Source organism: Elephas maximus, chromosome 3, assembly GCF_024166365.1.
Source record: "Elephas maximus indicus isolate mEleMax1 chromosome 3, mEleMax1 primary haplotype, whole genome shotgun sequence".
Classification (NCBI taxonomy): domain Eukaryota; kingdom Metazoa; phylum Chordata; class Mammalia; order Proboscidea; family Elephantidae; genus Elephas; species Elephas maximus.
Genome location: NC_064821.1, coordinates 49,315,376 through 49,339,485, shown reverse-complemented (window position 1 = coordinate 49,339,485; position 24,110 = coordinate 49,315,376). Strand labels below are relative to the sequence as shown.

Genomic DNA, 24,110 nt, shown 5'->3' with positions numbered 1-24,110 from the left:
ATTGAGCACTCAAGTTGTGCCCCACCACCTGTCTGTCAGTTTGCCCTACTATGTTGCTGTGATCCTGGAAGCTATGCATGCTATCAGGGTTTCAAATACCAGCAAGGTTCACCCATGGTGGACAGGCTTCAGTCAAGCTTCCAGACTGAGACAGACTAGGAAGAAAGGCCTGGCTATCTACTTCTGCAAATTAGCCAATGAAAACCTTATGGATCACAATAGAACATGGTCCGACTCACTTGCTTTGGGCATGTTATCAGGAAAGATCAAGTGCTGGAGGAGGACACCATGTTTGATGAAGCAGAGGGAAAGTAAGGGTAAGAGAGACCCTCGGTGAGATGATTGGTACAACAGCCACAATGATGAACTCAAACATGCTGGTGATTATGAAGATGATGCAGGGCTGGGCAGCGTTTCGTTCTTCGTCCTGTTGTACATAAGGTCACCATGAGTTGGAGTCTACTTGACAACAGCTATCTATCCACCCATCCATCCATCTATCCATCCATCCAGGAGCGCTGGTGGTGCAACAGTTAAGCGCTTGACTGCTAACCAAAAGGTCGGCGGTTTCAACACACCCTGCAGCTCCTCAGGGGGAAAAAGCCTAGTAATCTGCTTCCATAAAGATTAAAGATTTACACCCTAGGAAATCCTATGGGACAGTTCTAATCTGTCATGTGGGGTCGCTGTGAGTTGGAACGCAATAGGCTTGACAGCACATAACTACTACATCTGTCTTTCTATCCAATCCATCCTTCCTTCCTTCCTTCCTTCCTTCCTTCCTTCCTTCCTTCCTTCCTTCCTTCCTTCCTTCCTTCCTTCCTTCCTTCCTTCCTTCCTTCCTTCCTTCCTTCCTTCCTTCCTTCCTTCCTTCCTTCCTTCCTTCCTTCCTTCCTTCCTTCCTTCCTTCCTTCCTTCCTTCCTTCCTTCCTTCCTTCCTTCCTTCCTTCCTTCCTTCCTTCCTTCCTTCCTTCCTATCTATCATGTATCTAATCTACCTACCTACCTATCTATCTATCTATCACGATGTGCCAGGCACAGTGCTAAGCAGATTCCACACATTATTACATTTAATCCACATGGCAACCCTATGAGACATGTGTCATTATTATCTCCATTTCATAGATGGGGAAACAGTGAGGAATACCCTCTTTGTCAGGAGTGGCAGAGTCAGGGTTAAATGAGAGAAGGCTCAAAGAAGGGTTAAAAATCAAAAAACCAAACCCATTGCCATCTAGTTGATCCCAACTCATAGTGACCCTGTAGGACAGAGTAGAGCTGTCCCATATAGTTTCCAAGGAGTGCCTGGTGGATTCAAACTACTGACCAAAAGGTCAGCAGCCATTGCTCTTAACCACTATGCCACCAGGGTTTCCCAAGAAGGGTTAGTGACCTGAAAAGTGCTGTGCGAAGGGGAGGGTGTTCGAGGGCCTGATCCTGTCTGGGATGATGGGGCAGCCTTAGCGAGCCCCACCCTTACAAAGAAGGTGCCTTCTGGGGACCCTTTGGTATGAGATGAGGGTTTCTGGCTCTTGTTCAGGGCACTTGCTTCCCCTCATTGCTCCATCCTCATATTTTGACTCAATTGCAACCACCCAGTATAACGTGAGCTCTCAGAGCTGGAGGTGGTATCTGACAGGGAAAATGCCAATGTGGAGACCAGCCAAGCTCTTCTTCCACCTTGATGCCTCTCTGAATTCTTATGGCTTTGCAGAAATTTTCAGAGCAATTTTTAGGAGACACAGTAAGGTCATGGGTAGGTACTTCAGACCCATGAACCCAGAGAAATCTGGGTTCAAATCCTGACTACCACTTAGCTGTTTGACCTTGGGTAAATTACTTAACCTCTCTCAGCCCCAGCATCCTCCTCTCTCAAAGAAGGATAATGATTGTATTCATTGCATGGGATTGCAGCCAAATATTGCATGAGATGGAATCAGACACCGCATGTAGAATGCTTCATTCAGGGCTGTGGCTGTTCTGTGCCCGCGAGTTGATTCTGATTCATAGCAATCCTCTAGGTCAGAGTGGAACTGCCCCATGGGGTTTTCTAGGCTGTAATCTTCACGGGAGCAGATTGCCAGGTCTTTTCTCCTGTTCATTCAGGGCTGGCCCACAGCCAACACTCAATATGTGAGCCATGCTTGTTATTTCTTTATCTCTGGGGGCTGATTAATCCCTGCTATGCAGATGAGGAGGAAAAAAAAAAAAAAAGAGGGAGAGAGAGATCCCCAAACCATTAAATGAATTGCAGTCTTGAAAGGACCAGAAATTCTGAAGACTGGCTCTTGATTTTTATCGGAGGCTGCTGACTGAGGGAATGTCAAGGTCGGGGAAGAAGTACAAAGAAGCCTGAGGAACTGCCTCTGAGGCCTGGCTCTGCTACGTCTAAGCTGGACGGCCTTGACTAGTCCCTCAACTCCTCTGAACTCCTGTTTCCCATCAGTTAAATGGGGGTACATGAAAACTCCTGCCCACGAGGTTGTTGCTGCGAGGTCCAAGCAGGTAGAGGTGCCCTTTGAAAAGGGGAGTGTGCTGAACAAATGCCAACTCTGAAGTGTGATCTGAAAGGAGAAAGTAAATCATCTCCTTAGATTCTTCAAAGTGCTCCATCATCATCACCACCATTAGTGGAGCATCTACTATGGGACCTGGTGGCGCAGTAGCTAAGAGCTTGGCTGCTAACCAAAAGGTCGGCAGTTCGAATCCACCAGCTGCTTCTTGGAAACCCTATGGGGCAGTTCTACTCTGTTCTATAGAGTTGCTCTGAGTTGGAATCGACGTGACAGCAGTGGGTTTTTTGTTTACTACATGGCAGTGCTACACCCTTTACACGCATTTTCTCATTTCATCCTGACAATAATCTAAAGGGAGGTATTATGATTATTATACCTATTTGACAGATGAGGAAAGTAAAACTTAGGGTAATGAGATTGATTTTTTTTCTGCTAGCAACTACAGCCTAGCTCCATCTGAATCAAGATCATATTAGTAAGGCCTACCTCCTTTTTTAAAATATACACTTGAATATAGAAAAATTGCACAGAAAGCACAGAGAGTTCTGTATATCTCCTCTGCTTCCTGTGCACAATTTCTCCTATTATTAACATCTTGCATTAATGTGGTACATCTGTTACAACTGAACAAATCTTGATACATTATTATCAACTAAAGTCCATAGTTTACATCAGGGTTTACTCTTGGTGTCCTACAGTCATATGGGTTTTTGACAAATGCATAATGCCATGTGTCCACCATTATAGTATCGTGCAGAACAGTTCCACTGTCCGTAAAATGTCCTGTGCTTCGCATACTCGTCCCTCCCCACTCCCCCAATCCCCTAATAACCACTGATTTTTTTTTACTGTCCCTATAGCTTTGCCTTTTCCAGAATGTCATGTAATTGGAATCATACTAAGGTTGTTTTTAAAACCACTTTACCCCACTACCTCCCTTCAGTCCAGGAAATATGATGGAGCTATAGATAGAACCGGAAAACCTGGTGGCGCAGTGGTTAAGAGCTCACCTGCTAACCAAGAGGTTGGCCGTACGAATCCACCAGGGGTTCCCTGGAAGCCCTGTGAGGCACTTCTACTCTGTCCTATAGGGTCGCTATGAGTCAGAATTGACTCGATGGCAACAGGTGTGGGTGAGTGTGGATAGAATCCAGCTCTCCTAACTCTAAATTTGGCACTGTTTCCACCGTGCCCACACCTACGCTGCCCATCTCTTGGCTGGCCATGTCTCCTCTGCAGTGCTGGGGAGCTGTGCCTGTTTCTACCCTAGCCTTTCCCTCCTCTCTTGCTCCTTCCTGGAAACCCAGCTCAGTCCTTTTCATCTGGGTGTTGTGTGTGGACAGGTCACATCACGTTTGGCTTATGCATCCTCAGAGGGTAGGGACCCCATTTGTTGTGTGTGGTGGGTAGTGCATGGGGGTGTTGTATAATCCCCGCCGTGCCCTCCCCATGTCACCCCCTCCCCTCCACCACACACAGAAGTGAGTGGCTAATGTACCCCCTCAGCTGCCCATCCAAAGAGGGGAAAAGGATGTGCTGTGTGTTACCTTTGGTTTTGCAGTGAATGAGAATTTAAGTCAGAACCCCCAATCTTGTTCCACCTTTAGGGGTGCAGAAGTGAGCTGCCTGGCTTCTGCGGAAAGATGAGATTTTCCTTCCTTGGAGATGTTCACCAGCCGGAGATAGCTGATGCTTCATGTGTGGGAATCCAAGAGCTCTTTTGCAAATAGAGAGCCACAGAAATTGTGAGAGAGAGTCCAAAACAAATCCACAGATCCACCTTGATTCCCAGAGACCACAGGAATGCCCCTTCCTAAGTCAGGGTCTCTGTCACTGCCAGAGTAACATAAAGCTTCCGGGCACAGACAATAATGAATAATAATAGCTAATGTGGCTATCATTGCTGATGTCAGACAGATTCTGGCCGAAAGCAGAGAATACCAGAAGGATATTTACCTGTGTTTTATTGCCTATGTAAAGCCATTTGACTGGGCGGATCATAACAAATTATGGATAACATTGCGAAGAATGGGCATTTCAGAACTCTTGTGCTCATGTGGAACCTGTACATAGATCAACAGTCATTCGAACAGAACAAGGGAATACTGCGTGATTTAAAGTCAGGAAATGTGTGCATCAGGGTTGTATCCTTTCACCATATCTATTCAGTCTGTATGCTGAGCAAATAACCCAAGAAACTGGACTCTGTGAAGAAGAACGGGGCATCAAGATTGGAGGAAGACTCATTAACAACCTGCATTATGCTGATGACACAACCTTCCTTGCTGAAAGTGAAGAGGACTTGAAGCACTTACTGATGAAGATCAAAGCCCACACGGCCTTTAGTATGGATTGCACCTCAACATGAAGAAAACAAAAATCCTCACAACTGGATGGATAAGTGACATCATGATAAACGGAGAAAAAATTGAAGTTGTTAAGGATTTTATTTTACTTGGATCAAGAATCAAAACTCATGGTAGCAGCAGTCAAGAAATCAAAAGACGCATTGCGTTAGGTAAATTTGCTGCAAAAGACCTCTTTAAAGCGTTGAAAAGCAAAGATGTCACCTTGAAGACTAGGGTGTGCCTGACCCAAGCCATGGTGTTATCAGTCGCCTCATATACATGTGAAAACTGAACAGTGAATAAGGAAGACCGGAAAAGAATTGATGCTTTTGAATCGTAGTGTTGGCGAAGAATATTGAATATACCACGGACTGCCAAAAAAATGAATAAATCTGTCTGGGAAGAAGTACAACCAGAATGCTCCTGAGAAGTAAGGATGGTGAGGCTTTGTCTTACATACTTTGGACATGTTATTAGGAGAGATCAGTCTCTGGAGAAGGACATCAAGCATGGTAAAGTAGAGGATCAGTGAAAAAGAGGAAGACCCTCAAGGAGATGGATTGACACAGTGGCTACTGCGATGGGCTCAAGCATAACAACGACTGTGAGGATGACACAGGACCTGGCAGTGTTTCCTTCTGTTGTACACAGGGTTGCTATAAGTTGGAACTAACTTCATGGCACCTAACAACAACAACGTTGGCTAGCGCTTGCTTACAATGACAGGCGCTGTGTGTTCCCTGCTTTGAGTGCATTGGCTCATTTGTTCCTCACCCAGCGAGGAGGGCACTGACTTTACCTTCATTTTACCAGTGGAGGTACTGCTATCAGAGAGGTTAAGCACAGCATTGGAAAGTGGCAGGACCGGCAAAAATACAAAGAAGCTCACCGCAGCATGCTTTGTAACAGCAGAAGACTGAAAACAACCCATCCATAGATAAACAGACAGGCAGACAGACAAAGAGCTGCTGTCGAGTCACTCCAACTCATGGCAACCTTACGTACAACAGAATGTAACATTGCTCAGTCCCGCATCATCTTCACAATTGCCAGCATGTTCAAGTCCATAGTTACAGCTATGGTGCCAGTTCATTTCAGCAAGGGTCTCCCATGCACTTGCTGGCCGTCATGATGTCCTCCTCCAGCGATTTACCCCTCCTAATGTTGTCTATGTCCAAAGCAAGAGAATCGGAGCATGTTCTGTTCTGTTGTGATCCATAAGGTTTTCATTGGCTAATTTTTGGAAGATTGCCAGGCCTTTCTTTCTAACCTGTCTTAGTTTGGAAGCTCCACTAAAACCTGTCCACCATGGGTGACCCTGCTGGTATTTGAAATACCAGTGGCATAGCTTCCAGCATCATAGCAAACGTGCAAGTCAGCATAGTATGACAAACTAATACATGGTGGTAGAACCCATAAATAGGGGGAAATATCCATCAATAGGGGACTGATTAAATAAAGCCTGGTATCTCCACAACTGGAATGCTATTGTGTAAAGGATGAAAACGATGTATAGTACGATGGAGTGAACTTCAGAACATTTTGTTAAGTGAAAAAAGCAAGATGTGAATAGTAGGTGTAATATGCTGCCTTTTATCTAAGTAAGGAAGAGGAATATGTAAAAATATTTGCTTGTATTAAAAACAAAAACAACAGTACAGGAAACATCCTAAACGTCCACCAATGGATGAATGGATAAACAAGATGTGGTCCATCCATACAATGGAATATTACTCAGCCATAAAGGGAGAAATGAAGTCCCGATACGTGCTACAACATAGATGAGTCTCAAAAACATTATGCTGAGTGAAGGAAGCCGGACACAAAAAGTCCCATATTGTATGATTCCATTTATCCAGAATAAGTAAACCCATAGAGACAGAAAGCAGGTTGGTGGTTGCCAGGGGGTGGGGGAGGGAGGAATGGAGAGCAACTGCTTAATAGGTACAGGGTTTTCTTTTGGGGTGATGACAATGTTTTGAAACTAGATAGAGTCGGTAGTTGTCCACTATTATAAATATATTAAATGCCACTGAATTATACCCTTTAAAACAGTAAATTTAATGTCATGTGGATTTCACCTCAACTTAAAAAAATGAGGGAAAAAAACCACACAATGGAAGAATAAGCTGAAACAAATAAAAATGATAACCTATAAGGACAGAGAGAAAATAGGAAAGGGCACAGGGATGGTACTAGACTTCTCTGAGCACTTTGTTTTCTAGATTTACTTTGGAAGCATACAAATATTTAATGTCATTATAAAATTAAATTGAAATTTTTCAAAAAGGAAGTGGATACAGGTAGGTTTGAACCCAGGTCTGTCCATCATCCTTTTTGTTGTTGTTACCTGCCATTACGTTGGCCCCGACTCATGGCGACTCCATGCACAAAAGAATGAGACACTGCCTGGTCCTGCACCATCCCCATGATTGGTTGTAGATTAGACCGTTGTGATCCACAGGGTTTTCATTGGCTGATTTTCAGAAGTAGATCTCCAGGCCTTTCTTCCTAGTCCATCTTTTTCTGGAAGGTCCAATGAAATCTGTTTAGCATCATAGCAACATGCAGATGGGTGGTAGCTGCACATGAGGCACCTTGGCCAGGAATCCAACCCAGGTCTACCACATGGAAGGTGAGAATTCTACCACTGAGCCACCGCATTTGCCTCCTATTAATTATCCCTTCTAAATACCCTGGTGGCATAGTGGTTAAGAGCTGTGGCTGCTAAGCAAAAGGTCAGCAGTTCGAATCCACCAGGCACTCCTTAGAAACCCTATGGGGCAGTTCTACTCTGTCCTATATAGTCGCTATGAGTTGGAATCGACTCGATGGCAATGTTTTTTTTTTTGTTGTTGTTGTTGTCGTTAATAGTCATGGAGTGACCTGGTCTGGCCACCAGAAAACAGAAACGGGGCCAGACCTTGTACCTTTTGGGGCTCCAGGGCTGTGGTTTTAGTACTTTAAAAATTCATTGCTGTCGAGTTGATTTGGACTCATAGTGACCCTATAGGACAGAGTAGAACTGACCCATAGGGTTTCCAAGGCTGTAATCTTTACAAAAAACAACCTGCCACATATGCCTCCCGAGCAGCGCCTGGTGGGTTCAAACCAACCTTTTAGTCAGCAGCAGAGCACTTTAACCATTGTGCCACCAGGGCTCCTTAAGTACTTTACAAAAATGAAAAAGGATCAAACCTGTTGCCCCCGGGTCATTTCTGACTCATAGCAATCCTAAAGGACAGAGTAGAACTGCCCCACAGGGTTTCCAAGGAGCACCTGGTGGATTTGAACTGCCAAACTCACGGTTAGCAGCCATAGCTCTTAACCACTACACCACCAGGGTTTCTTTAGTACTTTAAGGAGTTTCTTATCAGCTACTTTCATCAACAGTCTCATAACATTCTCCCACGGCAGTCCTAAAGTGGGTCTTACCCCAAGCGCATGGTTAGGAGAGCGTCTGTAATGACTGCTTACCTGCCTCCGGCTCAGTTCCATGAGCACTTAGTGCACACTGTGCAAAACGGTAATAACACGCCCACCTGAGAGCGGCTCCACATGGTTGGCAAAGAGCTTTTCAGCACGCAATCTCATTTCATCCTCGGCAACTCTGGAACTGGGAAATCGTGTCCCAGAGGAGGAACTCGAAGCTGGGTGAGAACAGTCTCCCATGACCTGGTACAGCCACAGAACGGCAAGCCGGGGCTTGAAACCCCATCTCCTGACATTGGTGGGGCAGGCTGGCTCCAAAGCATTGGATCCCGTGTGGGGCCTTTTTGATGTCTGGGGGGTACTTTCACACACAAGGCAAAGGCATATTTGGAGCTCCCATGGACATGACATTGCATTTCAGGTTTCCTTCTTTCTAGCAATGATCTCTTGAGCAAAATTTACATTGTTCTCGCTTATAGGAACAGGCAAATGCATGGAGACCACAGTTTATTAGCGGTTACCAGGAGTGCAAGGGAGGGGGAAAGGAGAGCCATTGCTTAGGGGGCACTGAGTTTCTGCCAATCGTGCTGGAATCCTTTGGAAAAGGATAGCGGTGACGGTTGCGCCACATGATGAATGTAATCAATGTCACTGAACTGTGCGTGTAAAAACTGCTCAATTGGCAGCGGTTTTGTTACATGTATTTTTTAACTACCAGAAAAAAGTACAAAAGCAAAAAAAAAAAAAAAATCATCGCTCTCATCTGTAAAACAGGGACTATAAGAAGTTCCGGCTGCTGGAGGCATAAATGATAGATCATGTATTTAACACAGCTGTTGTTGTTAGTTGCCATCGAGTTGATTCTGACTCATGGTGACCCCATGTGCACAGGGTAGAACTGCTCCATGGAGTTTTTAAGGCTGTGACTTCTCAGAAGCAGATTGCCAGGCCTGTCTTCTGAGGCACCTCTGGATAGGTTCGAACTGCCAACATTTTGGCTAGTAGTAGAACACTTAACAATTTGTGCCACCCAAACAAAAGAAAACAAAACCCCAAACCCATTGCTGTCGAGTCGATTCTGACTCATTGTGACCTAGAACTGGTCCACGGGGCTTCCAAGGCTGAAATCTTTACAGAAGCAGCCTGTTACATCTTTTTCCTGCAGAGCAGCTATTGGGTTCAAACTGCTTACCTTGTGGTTAGCAGCTGAGCTCTTTAACCACTGCGCCACCTAGGCACTCCTATTTAGCACACTACAGAGGTTGCTGTTATAAGACCCACCCTCAAAAGGTGCAGCGTTCTGAAAAATCTCCTTGTGTCCTTCCCACCTACTGCCTCAGCTCGGTTGATATGTGTTCAAAAATTCCATCTTCCTTGCCCAATGGACAAAGCCACCTCCTGTCCCGTGTCTGTGTTCTCCTAAGTGAGCTGACACTCCTCAGCGCCTAGTTCAGCTCCTTGAAGAAGCTAACCACGGCATGAAGTCCAGATCGATCCCCACCTCAGGGCCATCTTGAGGATTAACTACTGCGTCACATACAGACCTTTGAAAAGTGCCAATATGGCCGAGGCTGTTGTCAGGAGGATGGCATCCTCAGTTCCCCAGCTTCCCTCGCTTCCAGGATGCTGCAGCTGAGCTCTGCAGCTGGGCGAACTCTCAAGGGGGCAAAATCACAGCGTGTGCAGGTTGCATGGAGCGCGCCAGCCAGCTGTCTGCCCCACCTGCAGCTGAACCTTTTTGATCTCTTTGTTTCCTTAAGGGACAGCCAGGCTGAGGAGATAAGGGGATTCAGATTTCAGACACCAAGGTTTTATTTGTGCTTTTAATAGAACCGAATATATTTCAATTTTCTCTCTGGACTCAAAATACAGTTCTGAGATTATACCTTCCTGATTTTATGTTTTGTAAATCTAGAAGGTCCATGAAAACCTACAGGGAACACTGTTTTTCCATCTAGGTATGATCTCTATAAGAGACTAACTAACATAGCAGTTCATTTAGTTCATCACCGAACATTTACTGAGTACGTAGTAGGTGTTCAATAAATGCATTTGGCTGCTAACCAAAAGGTTGGGGATTCGTACCCACCCAGTGGCTCTGTGAGATAAAGACCTGGCAATCCGCTCCCATGGGGTAGTTTTACTTTGTCACATGGGGTTGCTTTGAGTCAGAATCAACTCGAGTCACCTAACAACTACACTATGTATTCACCAGTATAGCAGAAGCTCAGAAGGCTACTAGCCCTGAGAGAAAAAGAGAAACCACCATATATTCGGCACCTACAGTATACCAGGCTCTGTGAGGCACTTTAATGCCTCATGTAATTATCACTAGTCTAGGAAGTAGGTGTCAGTATCCCATTTCACAGATGAAGAAATTCAGAAAGTTCCATAACTTGTCCAAGGTCATTTGTAGTATTGGGAGCCGTAATTCTAGTTTAGTCCTGTCTGATGGTCCTTTCCACTAGAACACAGTGGGGAGAAAAAGGTGCACACGTGGAATAGTTAGCACAAGGCAGCAGATTAGAAAGCCTGCGCTGTGAGGTATAAGAGTTGGTGGGTATCAGTGCAGGAGGGCCTGCTAGTCAGGACTTTCTGAAGGAGGTAGCCCAGGGATGAGCCTTAAGGACTTAAGGCTCAGAGGAGGGGTGAGGGTGGATGTGCTATGATGCTGGCCCTGGGTAGGAGAACTAGAGCTAAGATGGAGGTGAAACCTTAGGTCCTGAGGTTACCTGGGTGGGGCCCGGGGCTGACAGCTTGGGAGCTCTGCGGAGCTGTCTGAACCAGAGAGAGGCTGCCAGCAGCCAATGGTTTATGTGTCAGGGAGGGACAGTAGCAACACTCAGGGAGGGTGACTCCCACATCCTTGGCTGGAAGGAGTGGTGGGACACAGTCTAGAGATGGCAGGGACCTCAGGTGAAGTCCAACCAAGGACATTCTAGTGTCCGGCCAGCATGGAGAGTTGAAGGACAGAGGTTATCTTGGGGGACAAAGGACAGAGAGGGGCATAGTCAATTATACGACTGCTTTGAAACTCCCCTTGGGTCACATCACATAACTACTTCCTATTGCTTGCCAGCTCAAGTCCAAATACCTCATCCTATCATTTAAGGAACCTCACAATCTGGCCTCAATCTACCTTTTTGGGATCCTTGCCCACTACTCTTCTAAATAAGTCCTCTCCCCTACCAAAGGAGTGACTCATTCTCCTCACAGCCTCCAAGGCTGCCCACTCCTCTCCACTGACCCCCACCCCCAAGCTCTCCCGAGAGCCCACCAGCCAGCTGAGCTCTTACTGCAAACGTAGCCCTTGGCACTTGGCAGTGAGTCACCTTTGATATTTTCCAGCACAGTGGCATAATTAACATTTTATTGTTATTTAACTTTTTGCTGTAGGTGTCTCATCTCCCTAATGAGATGTCCTCCACGGCTGATTCTTCTTTTTACAGTAGTCGTCTCAATTGGGGAAGTCATATGTCTCTCTGACTTAGTTTCTTCATCTGCAAAATGGAGCCAATAACATGGTCTCATGTGGCACAGTGCCCGGCACACAGAGTTTATCTGTTAGCCAGTCCTTTCCTCTAGTGTGGGGCTGTGGCCCCTGCCAGGGTTCGAGATCACCAGCTGAGAGAAGGGGGTGCCCCAGAACGGAAGAAAAGGAGAGGACCCCATATTTCTGCAGGGATCCATCAGAAGGGCCCTCCTTCATCTAGTTGGATCTCCTCATTTCTAAGGGCCGTGAGCATCACACTTAAGATTGGTTAGAAAGACAGTACCTTTAAAAAGCCAGAATCGGATTTCTTAAGCAAATGGAGAAATCTTCGAGTTGCAAATTGAGGACGGACGCCTGGGAACACGCAACCCCCTCCCGGGCTGGTACCACCGCGGCACGTGCTGCGCAGCCCTTAACTGTTTAGCCTGTCACGCTGCCCTCTTCCCCTTGAACATCTTGCACCACCCCGAGTGTTACCTCTTATCACCTCCACTAGGCACAAGAGGACACCGAGAATCTGGGAGGCAAGGACTTGCTGGAAGTCAGACAGGGTGCTGGCGCTCAAGGGCCCTGGGCTGCATAGCGCTGCCCTGGGGTGGGGCTGGGGAAGAAGTCCTTCACATGAGAGAAGCGAAACTTGGGCTCCAAGGTGCCACTCGCTTGGCCTCTGGAGCCTGGGAACGCGCCTGGGGACGAGGAGTGGTGCACTCCGGCTGCGCGGGGTCAGGGCGTACACAGATCGCGGGGAGCCAACCTCCGGCGCATCCCCCGCGGGCGCGCGCGCTCTCCTGGTTCTGCCAGCCGGTTCGGAGGCGCGAGTTCCCCGGCCTGTCGCGCGCCCGCGCCCCCCACGCGCCTCGCACCGCCCTCCGCGCGCTCCCGGGCCCACCGAGCGCACGCGCCCGTCCCCGCCGCGCCCGCGCCCCTGCGCCCCGCCCGCGCCTCGCGCCGCCTCCCGCGCGCTCCCGGGCCCGCCGCGCGTCTCTCGCTCCCCGCCCCTCCCGCCGCACCCCGCCCCCGGCCGGGTACCCTCGCCGGACCCGAGAGAGAGCGGCGCCGCCATCTTAGTTGCTGCCGCTGCCTCCAGCGAAGCGCTGCCTGCGCGGCGGAGGAGGGAGGGCGCCCGCGGCCGGAGCGCGCGGCCCAGCGTCACGGCGGCGGCGGCTCCTCCTCGGACCCCGGTGCTCGCCGCAGCGCCAAGCAGCCGGCCTCGGGGCGCGATAGCCCCGCTCTGCGCCCCGCGTGCGTCTCTGCCGCTCCCGCCTCGGGCCGGCCGAGGCGCAGGGAGCCCGAGCGATGCTGCGCCGCTCCTCGCCCGCGCGGGCCCCGGCTGCCTGGCTGCTGCTGGCCGGGCTGCTGTGCGGAGGCGGGGTCTGGGCCTCACGAGGTAAGCTGTCGGGTCGGGGCGCGGGGTCTCTGGTCGGGGCGCGGGGGTCCCGGTCAGGGCGCGGGGGTCCCGGTCGGGGCGCAGGAGGCCGCGGGCGCGCGCTGCACCGCCTCGGGAAAGCCGGGTTCGGTCCCGGGCGGCGCACCAAGGCTTGGGCCGCCCCTTTTGCGGCCCCGGGAGGTGGCCGTGCGGGATCGTGGGGGCGTGCGGACGGGCCGAGGGGTCCTCTGCAGCGCACGAACTCGGAGATGCACCCCGGGGTGCGATGCTCGGTACGTGCGTTGTGTGCTGAGAGGTGCAGCGGGGCGGTGGGGGCACGCACAGTTTTTGTGTGTGCTTACATAAGAACCCACTCCTCCGCATCCTTTCCCAAGACCCCGAGTCCCGGCTGCTGCGCGGCGGACACTGCACCGTTTCCCCTGGCCATCTCCCCCCAGGGGCCTTTAAACGTCTGTTTCCAAACGAACAGTGGCGGCAACTTCTTGCTCCCCTCGCCCCTCCTTGCACCCTGAGGTCAAATTGTGTGTGTTGGAAATCTCCGTCTCCCCCGCCCTCGACGCCTTGGTGCAGTTTTTCTGACGGTAATTAGATCGTGCAGGAGCTTAGCTGGCCTCAACAGAAACGAGAAACGAATCCCCGCGGTGATTTCTTAGGGTTGTAGGACCGACATTATTTTGTAGTTACATGGCAAAAAAGATTCCTTGGTGAATTGATTACTTATTTTACCTTCACGACTTGACCGTTTAAACGTTACATGATTTCTGATATTGATTGATCTTGCCAACCACAAGCTTACGCATTGCAGATACAGGCTTCTGAATGGATCTTGGAATCGTAAACATTTTCCTTGGCCTTAGGAGCAAAGTAATCTAGGTGTAGTCTATAGAGTATTTGAATCTAGTCTTATGATTTTTTTTTTTTAATGAAGTGTGTGTGTGTGGGGGGGAGTTTTGACAGAAGTCTCGATGAGCCCGTCAGCATTTCAATTTAGCAATTTAAAATTCTCTTTTCTCCTCTTTGGCACGACATTGTTGAGCCAAGTATGGTGTCCACAAATTAAAGGGCAGAAGAGGCAAAATGCACCTTTTGTTCCATATTCTTTTCTTAACATGGAGGATGATAAGCTTTGAAACTTCATTCATATCTTTGTAAAATCCTGTTGACTGTGTGGGATTCAGATCTCATTCACTAAGTATCTAATTGTGCTCAATTTACAATTTGCTTTTTAAAAGTTACATCAAGCTAAATTAGAAATGTTCTCTCAGATGTGAGATGGAGATCTGAAAGTCTGTATAGCCAAAAAAAAAAAAAACACACCAAAAAACAAAAACCCACAGTATGTGTCAAAGTTTTGCTTGTCTTGGGGAAAACCCACCCATCTTTTAGTATGTGCTTGGTTTTGTATTTTGGAAACAGTTCAAGTATATTTAGTTTAGTCGATGATAACATTTCATGTTAAAATCCTTGTTTTCTTAAGTTTGTCCATTCAGTCACATTTGCTATTCATTATTGAATTACTTTGTGCACTTAAATAGCATGAATTTCAACTATAAATACTTTCATTATGCTGAACTGAGAAATCTTACGTGAAAGATGCGTTTGAGTATTGAGTCCTTCGTAATTTCCTAACTTTCTCTAAGCTTTTCTTGGTGCAGTTATAGTACTTCAGGATTCTTAGACTTCAAAATAAAAACACATTTTAAACATCACTTATTCTGTTGCATTTGTTTTTCAGCTTGCAAATTAGAATATGTCTCACTAATATTACATGAGATGCTAATAAAGTGATAACATTTTGAATAAAAAATGAATTTTTTATTTAAATAATACCATTTGTGGAGATATTTTGTATGGGCTCATTTTAAGTGATGATTGTTTCAACTAATATTTGAATTTTTTTTATTGCTGCAAAGAAGTATGCCATTATGAACTGCTCTTCATACTCCAGTTACCTCTTATAATTATTAATGGGATAAAAATCACATACAAACTGCTGGAGAGAATGATAGACTTTGCGACATAAATTGTATTTTGGCTCTTAAGTAGTTGTTTTATGGAGAACCCCAAATTTCCCTTTAGTAGTTCTGATAGTACCAAAACCAAAAAACCCGCTGCTGTCGAGTTGCGTCCAACTCATGGCGACCCTATAGGACCCTATAGGACCGAGGAGAACTGCCCCGTAGGGTTTCCAAGGCTGTAAATCTTTACGGAAGCAGATTGCATGCACATCTTTCTCCCAAGGAGCTGCTGGTGGGTTTGAACCACTGACCTTTTGGTTAGCAGCTAGTGCTTTAACTACTGTGTCACCAGGGCTGTAATAGTAGTAGTAGTTCTCAAAAAACAAAGGTCAAGTAAAGCAAACTGTTTGGAGAGAGAGGCTTGGCATGTGTTCGTCCCTGATGGCCTTCTCTTTAGGCTGCCTGCTTTTTCTTCATTGAGTTAATGATCAGGAAATAGAAGTTCAAGTACAGGAAATAGGAACCTGCCCTTCCCTGCTCCAGTTTTTCTTTTTCCCACATGCTTTGTTACTTACGTTTTGTCTCCCCTTACTAGAACAGACCTCTCAAGGTGGAAGGGTTTTGGTCTGTTTTGTATACAGGTGTATCCTATCAGCCCAGCTGTCTTAGTTATCTAGTGCTGCTGTAACAGAAATACCACAAGCGGGTGGCTTTGACAAACAGAAATTTCTTTTCTTACAGTGTAGGAGGCTGGAAGTGTGAATTTCAGGGCACCAGGTCTAGGGGAAGGCTCTCTCTCTTTTTCCCTCTACTGTGGGAGAAGGTCCTTGTCTGTTTTCAGTTTCTGTTCCCAGGTTCCTTGTGGATCATGTGATATGTATCTTCCCCTCCATGCTTGCTTGCTTAATCTGCTTTTTTGTATCTCAAAAAAACAGATTGATTTAAAAGACACCCTACACTAATACTTCCACATTAGCACAACAAAGAAAACTCATTCCCAAATGGGATTATAACCACAGGGATAGGGTTCAGGATTTACACCACCTATTTCTGGGGGACACAGTTTATAACACCAGCCATGCCAGGCACACAGTATTTGCTGTGTGATTGAATGAATGGATGGCTATAACTGTGTTTCAGTTTAGGCAACATAGTATTTTTACATCCTAAAATTCACCTGACAGATAAATGTTAGATACTAAAAAACCATTACGGGCCTAGAGTATTAACAAACTTCACCTCTGCAGCACGGATATGGGACTTCATCAGTAGATAATTTCCCAAGACTCCATTCTATTGATTGCAATGTTGGGGGATTTTAGATCATAAAAATCTGTATCTTTAAAGACTATAGCTCTGTGGGTACCATTCTGGGTCCATTAAAAAAAAAAAAAAAAAACTTGTAATTCCCAGTTTTCTTGGAAAATGGTTCCTTGTCACCTTGTTTTCCAGAGGCAACCTTGAGGAAAAAGCCATTTGAATATAGACTTCAGTATTACACTTAATCTAGCCTTTTTATTGCTGAAAATAAATATCATTTTACATAAGAGCTATAACCCCCAAGAAGCAATAAAATATTACAAATTCTGCATATATTCCAGGTCAAGAACTGTAAAAATCGAGGAACTGAAACTGTCAGTTAACTGGAAATCGTCTTTTGACTGCATGATTCTGTTAGGAGAAAAAGCCTAAAACCAGTTTCATAGGAATTCTTTTTCCTTCTTTCTCTTTTTTTTTAAATTGTACTTTAGATGAAGGTTTACAGAACAAACTAGTTTCTCATTAAACAGTACATGTATAATTTTATGACATTGGTTAACAACCCCACGACACGTCAACACTCTCCCATCTCGACCTTGGGTTCCCTATTACCAGCTTTCTTGACCCCTCCTGCCTTCTAGTTCTTGGCCCCTCCTACCTTCTAGTCCTTGCCCCTGGACTGTTGTGCCCCTTTAATTTTGTTTTGTTTTATGGGCCTGTCTAATCTTTGGCTGAAGGTGAACCTCAAGAGTGACTTCATTACTGAGCTAAAAGGGTGTTCTGGGGCCATACTCTCAGGGTTTCTCCAGTCTCTTGTCAGGCCAGTAAGTCTGGTCTTTCATTGTGAGTTAGAATTTTGTTCTAGGTTTTTCCTCCAGCTTTGTCCAGGACTTTCTCTTGTGATCCCTGTGAGAGCAGTCAGTGGTGATAACCGGGGACCATCTAGTTGTACTGGACTCAGTCTGGTGGAGGCTGTGGTAGATGTGGTCCATTAGTTCTTTGGACTAATCTTTCCCTTTATCTTTAGTTTTCTTCATTCTCCCTTGCTCCTGAAGGGGCAAGACCAGTGGAGTATCTTAGATGGCTGCTCATGGGAGGAATTATTATACAAAATGAAGGTTTAGGATCTCATGTCATGTATTATCTGTGTTAGTACTACTTAATTATTGAGCCACTCCCCCCAAAAAAACCTCAACTAATATTTCAGTTTCAGATATGAGGAATATGAGCAGTAAATGAAATTTATATAAAATATGATGAAATTTTTTTTTTTACACTGAAGTTAGGAATACTGTAATTTCATGACACTAGTCTCAGGACTTGGTTAAGTTTTATTGAATAAATTCTCAATGTTTAAAAGGAGGATCTTGAGATATACGGTAAGATCTTAAAACATGAAAAAAAGATTGAATTGTTTTTATTATTGCCTTTTTAAGACAGGAAAATGTAATTTTCGAGTAGAGTTCATTTATAAGGTTTGACGCAAAACAAACCCATTGCTATCAAGTCGGTTCTGACTCCTGGGGACCCCATGTGATAGAGAGTAGAACTGTGCTTCATGGTTTTCTTGACTGTAATCTTTATGGAAACAGAGCTGCAGGATGGGTTTGAACCCACCAACCTTGAGGCTAGTAGGTGAGCACAAAGTTTTCGAGCCACCAGGGCTGCCTGAAAGAAAATAGATCTGATTGTTCTGAAAATCATCGATCGATTTGATTGGAGCAGAGTTGTTTGAAGAAATGAGCCTTGATAAATAAATTTAAAATGTTGATTTGCTGTAAAGTAGATTTTAGTGGAACTTCAAGAGTGTGGATTCAAGATGGTGGAACTGATTTATGCAACGCATGTTTTTGCACAGTTACACACACTCAGAAGTGCCATTTTGATTCCAGAAGAGGCTCTTCATAGGCCAGAGAGGGGAGCACTCAAACGCTGACGGTTTCTCTTCACTGTGTGTCAATTAAAATTTTTCACAATATCTGCTGCTGAGGCTTTTTTTATTTTTAAAGATTCTTGGCAAAGTAACTAAATTTAGAACATTTAAAAAATCTAAACATATCTGAAAGTTAACTTCCTTGCATTCCAGAACCCCAGTAAGAGGTTCTGTGGTAGCATGGTAAAGGAAGACTCGTATTTTTCTTTTTTACCTTTTTGGTCAAATTTGAATATTACCTTTCAGCCTTCTGCCTTGGACCAGCCTGATTCTCTTGTGACAACATCTTCTATTGAGTTGGCCACTTTTCAAGTCTACCTTGAACTCGTTGTTTAGGACAAAGGAAAATATCCACTCTTTTTTTTTAAAAGAAAAAATAAAAATTTTATTGAAATATAATTCACATACCAAAAAATTCACCCTATCGCAGTATACAATTCAGTGGCTTTTAGTATATTCACAAGGTTGTGTAACCACGACCACTATCTAGTTCTGGAGCATTTTTATCACTCCAAAAAGAAACCACATACCCATTAGTACTCAGTCCTATTTCCAGCTCCCCCAGCCCTAGGCAACTACTCATCTGCTTTCTGTCCCTATGGGTTTGCCAGTTTTGTACATTTCATGTAGGTGGTATCATACGCTTTGAGGCCTTTTTTGACTGACTTCTTTCTCCTAGCGTAATGTTTTCAAGGCTCATCCGTGTTTTAGCATTTATCAGTATTTCATTTGAATGTACATGTTTCGTGGCTGAATAATATTCCTTTGTATGGATATACCCCATGTTAGGGGTTGAACTGTGTCCCCCCCAAAATAGATGTTTTAAATTGTAACCTCTGTGCCTTTGGTTATAATCCCATTTGGGAACGGGTTGTCTCTGTTAGATTAATGAGACAGGGTTAGCATAGGGTCTGTCTTGAGTCAATCTCTTTTGAGATATTGCTGTTTAGGTGCCATGGAGTCAGTTCCAACTTGTAGCGACCTCATGTACAACAGAACAAAACACTGTCCGGTCCTGTGCCATCCTCACAATCTTGCTATGTTTGAACCCACTGTTGTAGCCACTGTGTCGGTCCATCTTGTTGACGGTTGTCATAGTCATCTAGTGCTCCTATAACAGAAATACCACAAGTGGATGGCTTTAGCAAAGAGAAATTTATTCTCTCACAGTCCAGTAGGCTACAAGTCCGAATTCAGGGCACTGGCTCCAGGGGAAGGCTTTCTCTGTCAGCTCTGGGGGAAGGTCCTTGTCATCAGTGTTCCCTCGGTCTGGGAGCATCTCAGCACAGGAACCTCAGGTCCAAAGGATGCACTCTGCTCCCGGTGCTGCCTTCTTGGTGTTATCAGGTCCCCCTGTCTCTCTGCTTGCTTCTCTCTTTTATATCTCGAAGAGATTGGCTTAAGACACTATCTAATCTTGTATATCTCATCAGTGTAACTGCCACTAATCCATCTCATTTCATCATAGTGATAGGATTTACAACACATAGGGAAATCACACAAAATGGACAATCACACAATGTTGGGACTCATGGCCCAGCTAATTTGACACATATTTTGGGGGGACACAGTTCAATCCATGACAAGGGTCTTCCTCTTTTTTGCTGACTCTTTACTTTACCAAGCATGATGTCCTTCTTCAGGGACTGATCCCTGCTGATAACACGTCCAAAGTACATGTTTTGAGATATAAGATAAACAAGTAAGCGGACAAGCAGAGATGAGGGAAGAGAGCTGCCAGGCCACATGAAGATAGCCCAGAAGCCAGTGACAAGGACCTTTCTCCACAGCCAACAGAGAGAGAAAGCCTTCCCCTATAACCGGCACCCTGAATTCAGACTTTAGCCTCCTACTAGCTGTGAGAAAATAGTAAGTTTCTGTTTGTGTATTTGTGTTACGCGGCACTAGATAACTGAGACACCCCGTTTTGTTTATTCACTCATTAGTTAATGGTCATTTGGGTTGCTTCCACTAGTGACTGTTATGAATAATGCTGCCGTGAACATTTGTGTGCAAGTCTTTGTGTGGGCATATGTCTTCAATTCTCTTGTGTTTCTATACCTAGGAGTGGATTTGCTGGGTCATGTGGTAACTCTGTGTTTAACCTTTTGTGGAACTGCCAGGTTGTTTTCCAAAGTCACTGCACCATTCTACATCTACTCTTGACCACCATAATCACCCATGGGAGCATCTTTCTAATCAGATAATGGGAGTCCCTGCGTGGTGCAAATGATTAAGCACTTAATTACTAGCCAAAAGGTCGATGATTGGAACCCACTCAGAGACGCCTCATAATACAAGCCTGGCGATCTGCTTCTGAAAGGTCCCAGCTTTGAATACCCTATGGAGCAGTTTTACTCTGCACACTTGGAGTCGTCGTGAGTCCAGATCAACTTGATGGCAACTAACAACAACATATTTCACAGTTGTCTAGCAGTTTTCTCATTAGAGTTTTAAGTTGCTGATTTTTTTCCTGTTCTAGAGGCAACTGACGTTTGATTCAACCAATTTCTTCCTTCGCATTATCTCCTATATTATTTCTATCCAGGATCTCAGACTTAGAGCTGAAAGGAACTTTGAAAGGGCTGCTTTCTACTCAAGTAGACTTCCCTGAAAAACAGTTGTTTCTTCACACCATCCCTGACAAGTGATTGCACAACCTCTGTTTGAACTTTTCTAGTGCTGGGGCACTTGCTAGCTCACGAAGCAACCCTTTTCTTAAAAACAGTAAGTTGAGACTTTGAGCTGTTTTTCCTGGAAACCCTGGTGGTGTAGTGCGTAAGTGCTGTGGCTGCTAACCAAAAGGTCAGCAGTTCAGATCCACCAGGCGCTCCTTGGAAACTATATGGGGCAGTTCTACTCTGTCCTGTAGGGTCACTATGAGTCGGAATCTACTGGACGGCAATGAGTCCTTAGGTTAGGATTGAACTTCATCAGTCCTTCCAAATCTTTCTGGGCATCTAGCCCCGCATCTTAGTTTTTTACCACCACTGAGAGGGTGGAGGTCCCTGGGCACTGCAGGTGGTTTGCACTCGACTGCTAACCTAAAGGTTGGCAGTTTAAACCTACCCAGCAGTGTTGCAGAAGAAGGGCCTGGCAATCTGCTTCCGTAAAGGTTGAAAAACCCATTGCTGTTGAGTCAATCCCAACTCATAGCAACCCTGTAGGATAGAGTAGAACTGCCTCATGGGGTCCCAAGGCTGTAAAGCTTTACGGAAGCAGACTCATGTCTTTTCTCCCACAGAGCAGCTGGTGGGTTCAAACTGCTGACCTTTTGGGTAGCAGCCAAGCACTTAACCATTGCACCACCAGGGCTCCTCTCCATAAAGATTACAGCCAAGAAAACCTTATGGAGTGCAGGTCTCCTCTTAACACATGGGGTTGCCATGAATCAGAATTGACTGGAAGGCAGTGGGTTGGGTTTTGAGATAAGCTGAGAACATTCATGGTTGGAATCTGAGGGATGAACAGGCTGTAACCTCAGTGGTGGGGACAACCTCCCAGACAGAGTAAGTATCTACGCTTAACTTTATGAAAGGAACTGGAAAAAATACTAGACCCTTTAACGCCAAGTAGTTTAGAACATGACATTTCCTTCTTCATTAAATTTTTGTTACGCTAATTGGCTAAAAATGTGCTTTGCTATTTTGTCTAGTCCTTTGATTTTATTTTTTAATTAACTTTGTTATTTACCTGATCTTCAATCATACTGTAAAACCTTAGAAATACATCTTTAGATTCAAATGAATTTTAAAACTCAGTACAAATGAATGTCATGTTTATTTAACACTTAAAGTGTAACGAAGACATATTTGCCCTGAGCTCTTCCTAATATTAAAAAAAATTTTTTTTTGTATAACATACAGTACTTTCATTTTAAGGACCACTTAGAAAAAATGAAATGTCATGAATGTAAGTTGAAGAAATGTGAAATTTTAGAATGATTTGCATGAGGTTGCCTATTAAGTGGCTTTTAAAGAACTTAATTTATTACATCTGAAATGCAGAATCCAGTTCCGTTTGATTTTGCATATTTCAAATGATGAGCATTGACGGGATTGGCTGTGTAGTTCACAGGGCCAGGTACAAAATGGAAATATGGGGCTCCTTGTTCAAATGTATTGAATATTTCAAGATGGCAACAGAGCATTAAGCCAAGCTGGTTCTGAATATTGATACATTTCTATGACAGAAGGTTGATAGAATACCGGCTAGCCCCGAGAGTTTGGGTAGACTCGTCTGCCCTCAGGGTCGCCTTTTAGATGAACTAGCTGGCACACAGCCCTCCTTAGAGGTACCACCTGCTGATGCCCTATCTGCTGCTGGAGATCCCACCTTTTATCGTCTCTGGCCTAAGGGTGGAGTCTGTGCTCACGTCTATTACTGTATCAAACCAAAACCAAACCTGCTGCCATTGAGTCGATTCTGACTCATAGTGACCCTATAGGACACAGCAGAACTGTCCCATAGGGTTTCCAAGGATTCGAACTGCCAGCCTTTTGGTTAGCAGCTGTAGCTCTTAACTGCTGTGCCTCCAAGGGTTTCCTTACTATCCCTAGCAACTAGCAAGAAGAGTGGACTAAGGTACCTGGGTGATGGAAATGGTTAAGTACTGGACTGTTAACTGAAAGGTTGGCAGTTCGAACTCACCCAAAGGTGCCTTGGAAGGCAGGCCTGGTGATCTGCTTCTGAAAGCTCACAGCCTTTGAAGCAGTTCTACTGTCCATAAGATTAGTTGACTGGACAGCAACTAACAACAACGACATACTAAATTCACAGTGACGTTTGTTAAATGAACAGAGGACAATGAAAGCAAGCTGAGGCTAATTGAGCAATAGGGTCCTTTATGAGTTAGGGGATTAAAGCCTTTGCGTGAAGCAGATTGTGTTAACTTTTAAAACACCTTGACTAATTTATGCCAGTTTCCTGTTACTTAAGGTAGTAGTAACAAGGATAACAGAAATAATTAAAATTCTTGGGTAATTCCTAATCCTTTTTTTTTTTTTGCCATGCATTTCAGACCTTAGTATTTAGTAAGTCACAAAATGCACTGATTTGAATTTAATTTTCTGTTTAGGCCTCCCTCACTTAGGGCTAAAATCAGAAAGGATCAGTGGGATGACTGAAAGGTGGGCAGCTGCTGTTCTCAGTAAATACGTGAGCACCTCCATTCCTGGTGCTGTGCCAACGGTAGGGGGCCTTGATAGTCCTCAGACTGCATCCTAAAGCATTGACTTAGCCATCTTCCTGACCTTGCTTTTGAATTGTTCGTAAATACTCATTAACATCTGTTCATGATCCCTGTATCAAGCATTTTCATCTGGCAGGGGTTTAAAAAAATCCAAGGCCAAGTATACGAGAGCCCGTTCTTTTTTTTTTTTTTTTCGTTAATAGTATTTCATTGTGTTTTCAGTGAAAGTTCACCCATAAATTAGGTTCCCATTTGACAATTCCTGTAGGAGTTGTTCAGTGACATTAGTTACATTTTTTCACAATGTATCAACATTGTCATTAATTGTGTTCTGGTTCTGTTTCCGGGACCCCCCCCCCGCCCCGTCTTCTCATTTTTGCTTTGGCTTTGGAGTAATTGTTGACTAAGAACCTTTTCATGCTTAACAAAGAGAGGCATCTTCTAAACATTATCCAAGAAGACCTAGTGGCACAGACGGTTAAGCGCGTGGCTGCTAACTGAAAGGCTGGTGGTTCAGACCCACCCAGTGGCTGTTGGGGAGAGAGACCTGGTGATCTGCTTCCGTAAAGATTACAGCCAAGGAAGTCCTATG

At 45.1% G+C, this 24,110-nt stretch overlaps 1 protein-coding gene and 1 long non-coding RNA gene across 5 annotated transcripts in view; one reads left to right on the top strand and one right to left on the bottom strand.

The window, feature by feature from the left end:
• Positions 1-245: 245 nt before the first annotated feature.
• On the bottom strand, positions 246-10,224 carry LOC126072542 (uncharacterized). The gene is made up of 3 exons (XR_007516528.1): positions 7,215-10,224; positions 4,064-4,233; positions 246-427 (listed from the first exon to the last, which is right to left on the bottom strand). It is a non-coding gene; the product is annotated as an uncharacterized LOC126072542 (long non-coding RNA).
• Positions 10,225-12,833: 2,609 nt separating this feature from the next.
• The window catches only part of CLSTN1 (calsyntenin 1), a 90,882-nt gene continuing 79,605 nt past the window's right edge, over positions 12,834-24,110 (top strand). For 2 of the 4 annotated variants that reach the window (XM_049877860.1, XM_049877863.1), the window contains exon 1: positions 12,835-13,176. In XM_049877860.1, coding sequence (XP_049733817.1) covers positions 13,086-13,176 — 91 coding nt within the window. In that variant the 5' untranslated portion in view covers positions 12,835-13,085. Of the gene's footprint in view, positions 13,177-24,110 lie in introns of all 4 variants that reach the window. The other 2 variants (XM_049877859.1, XM_049877864.1) reach the window with 2 other exon arrangements.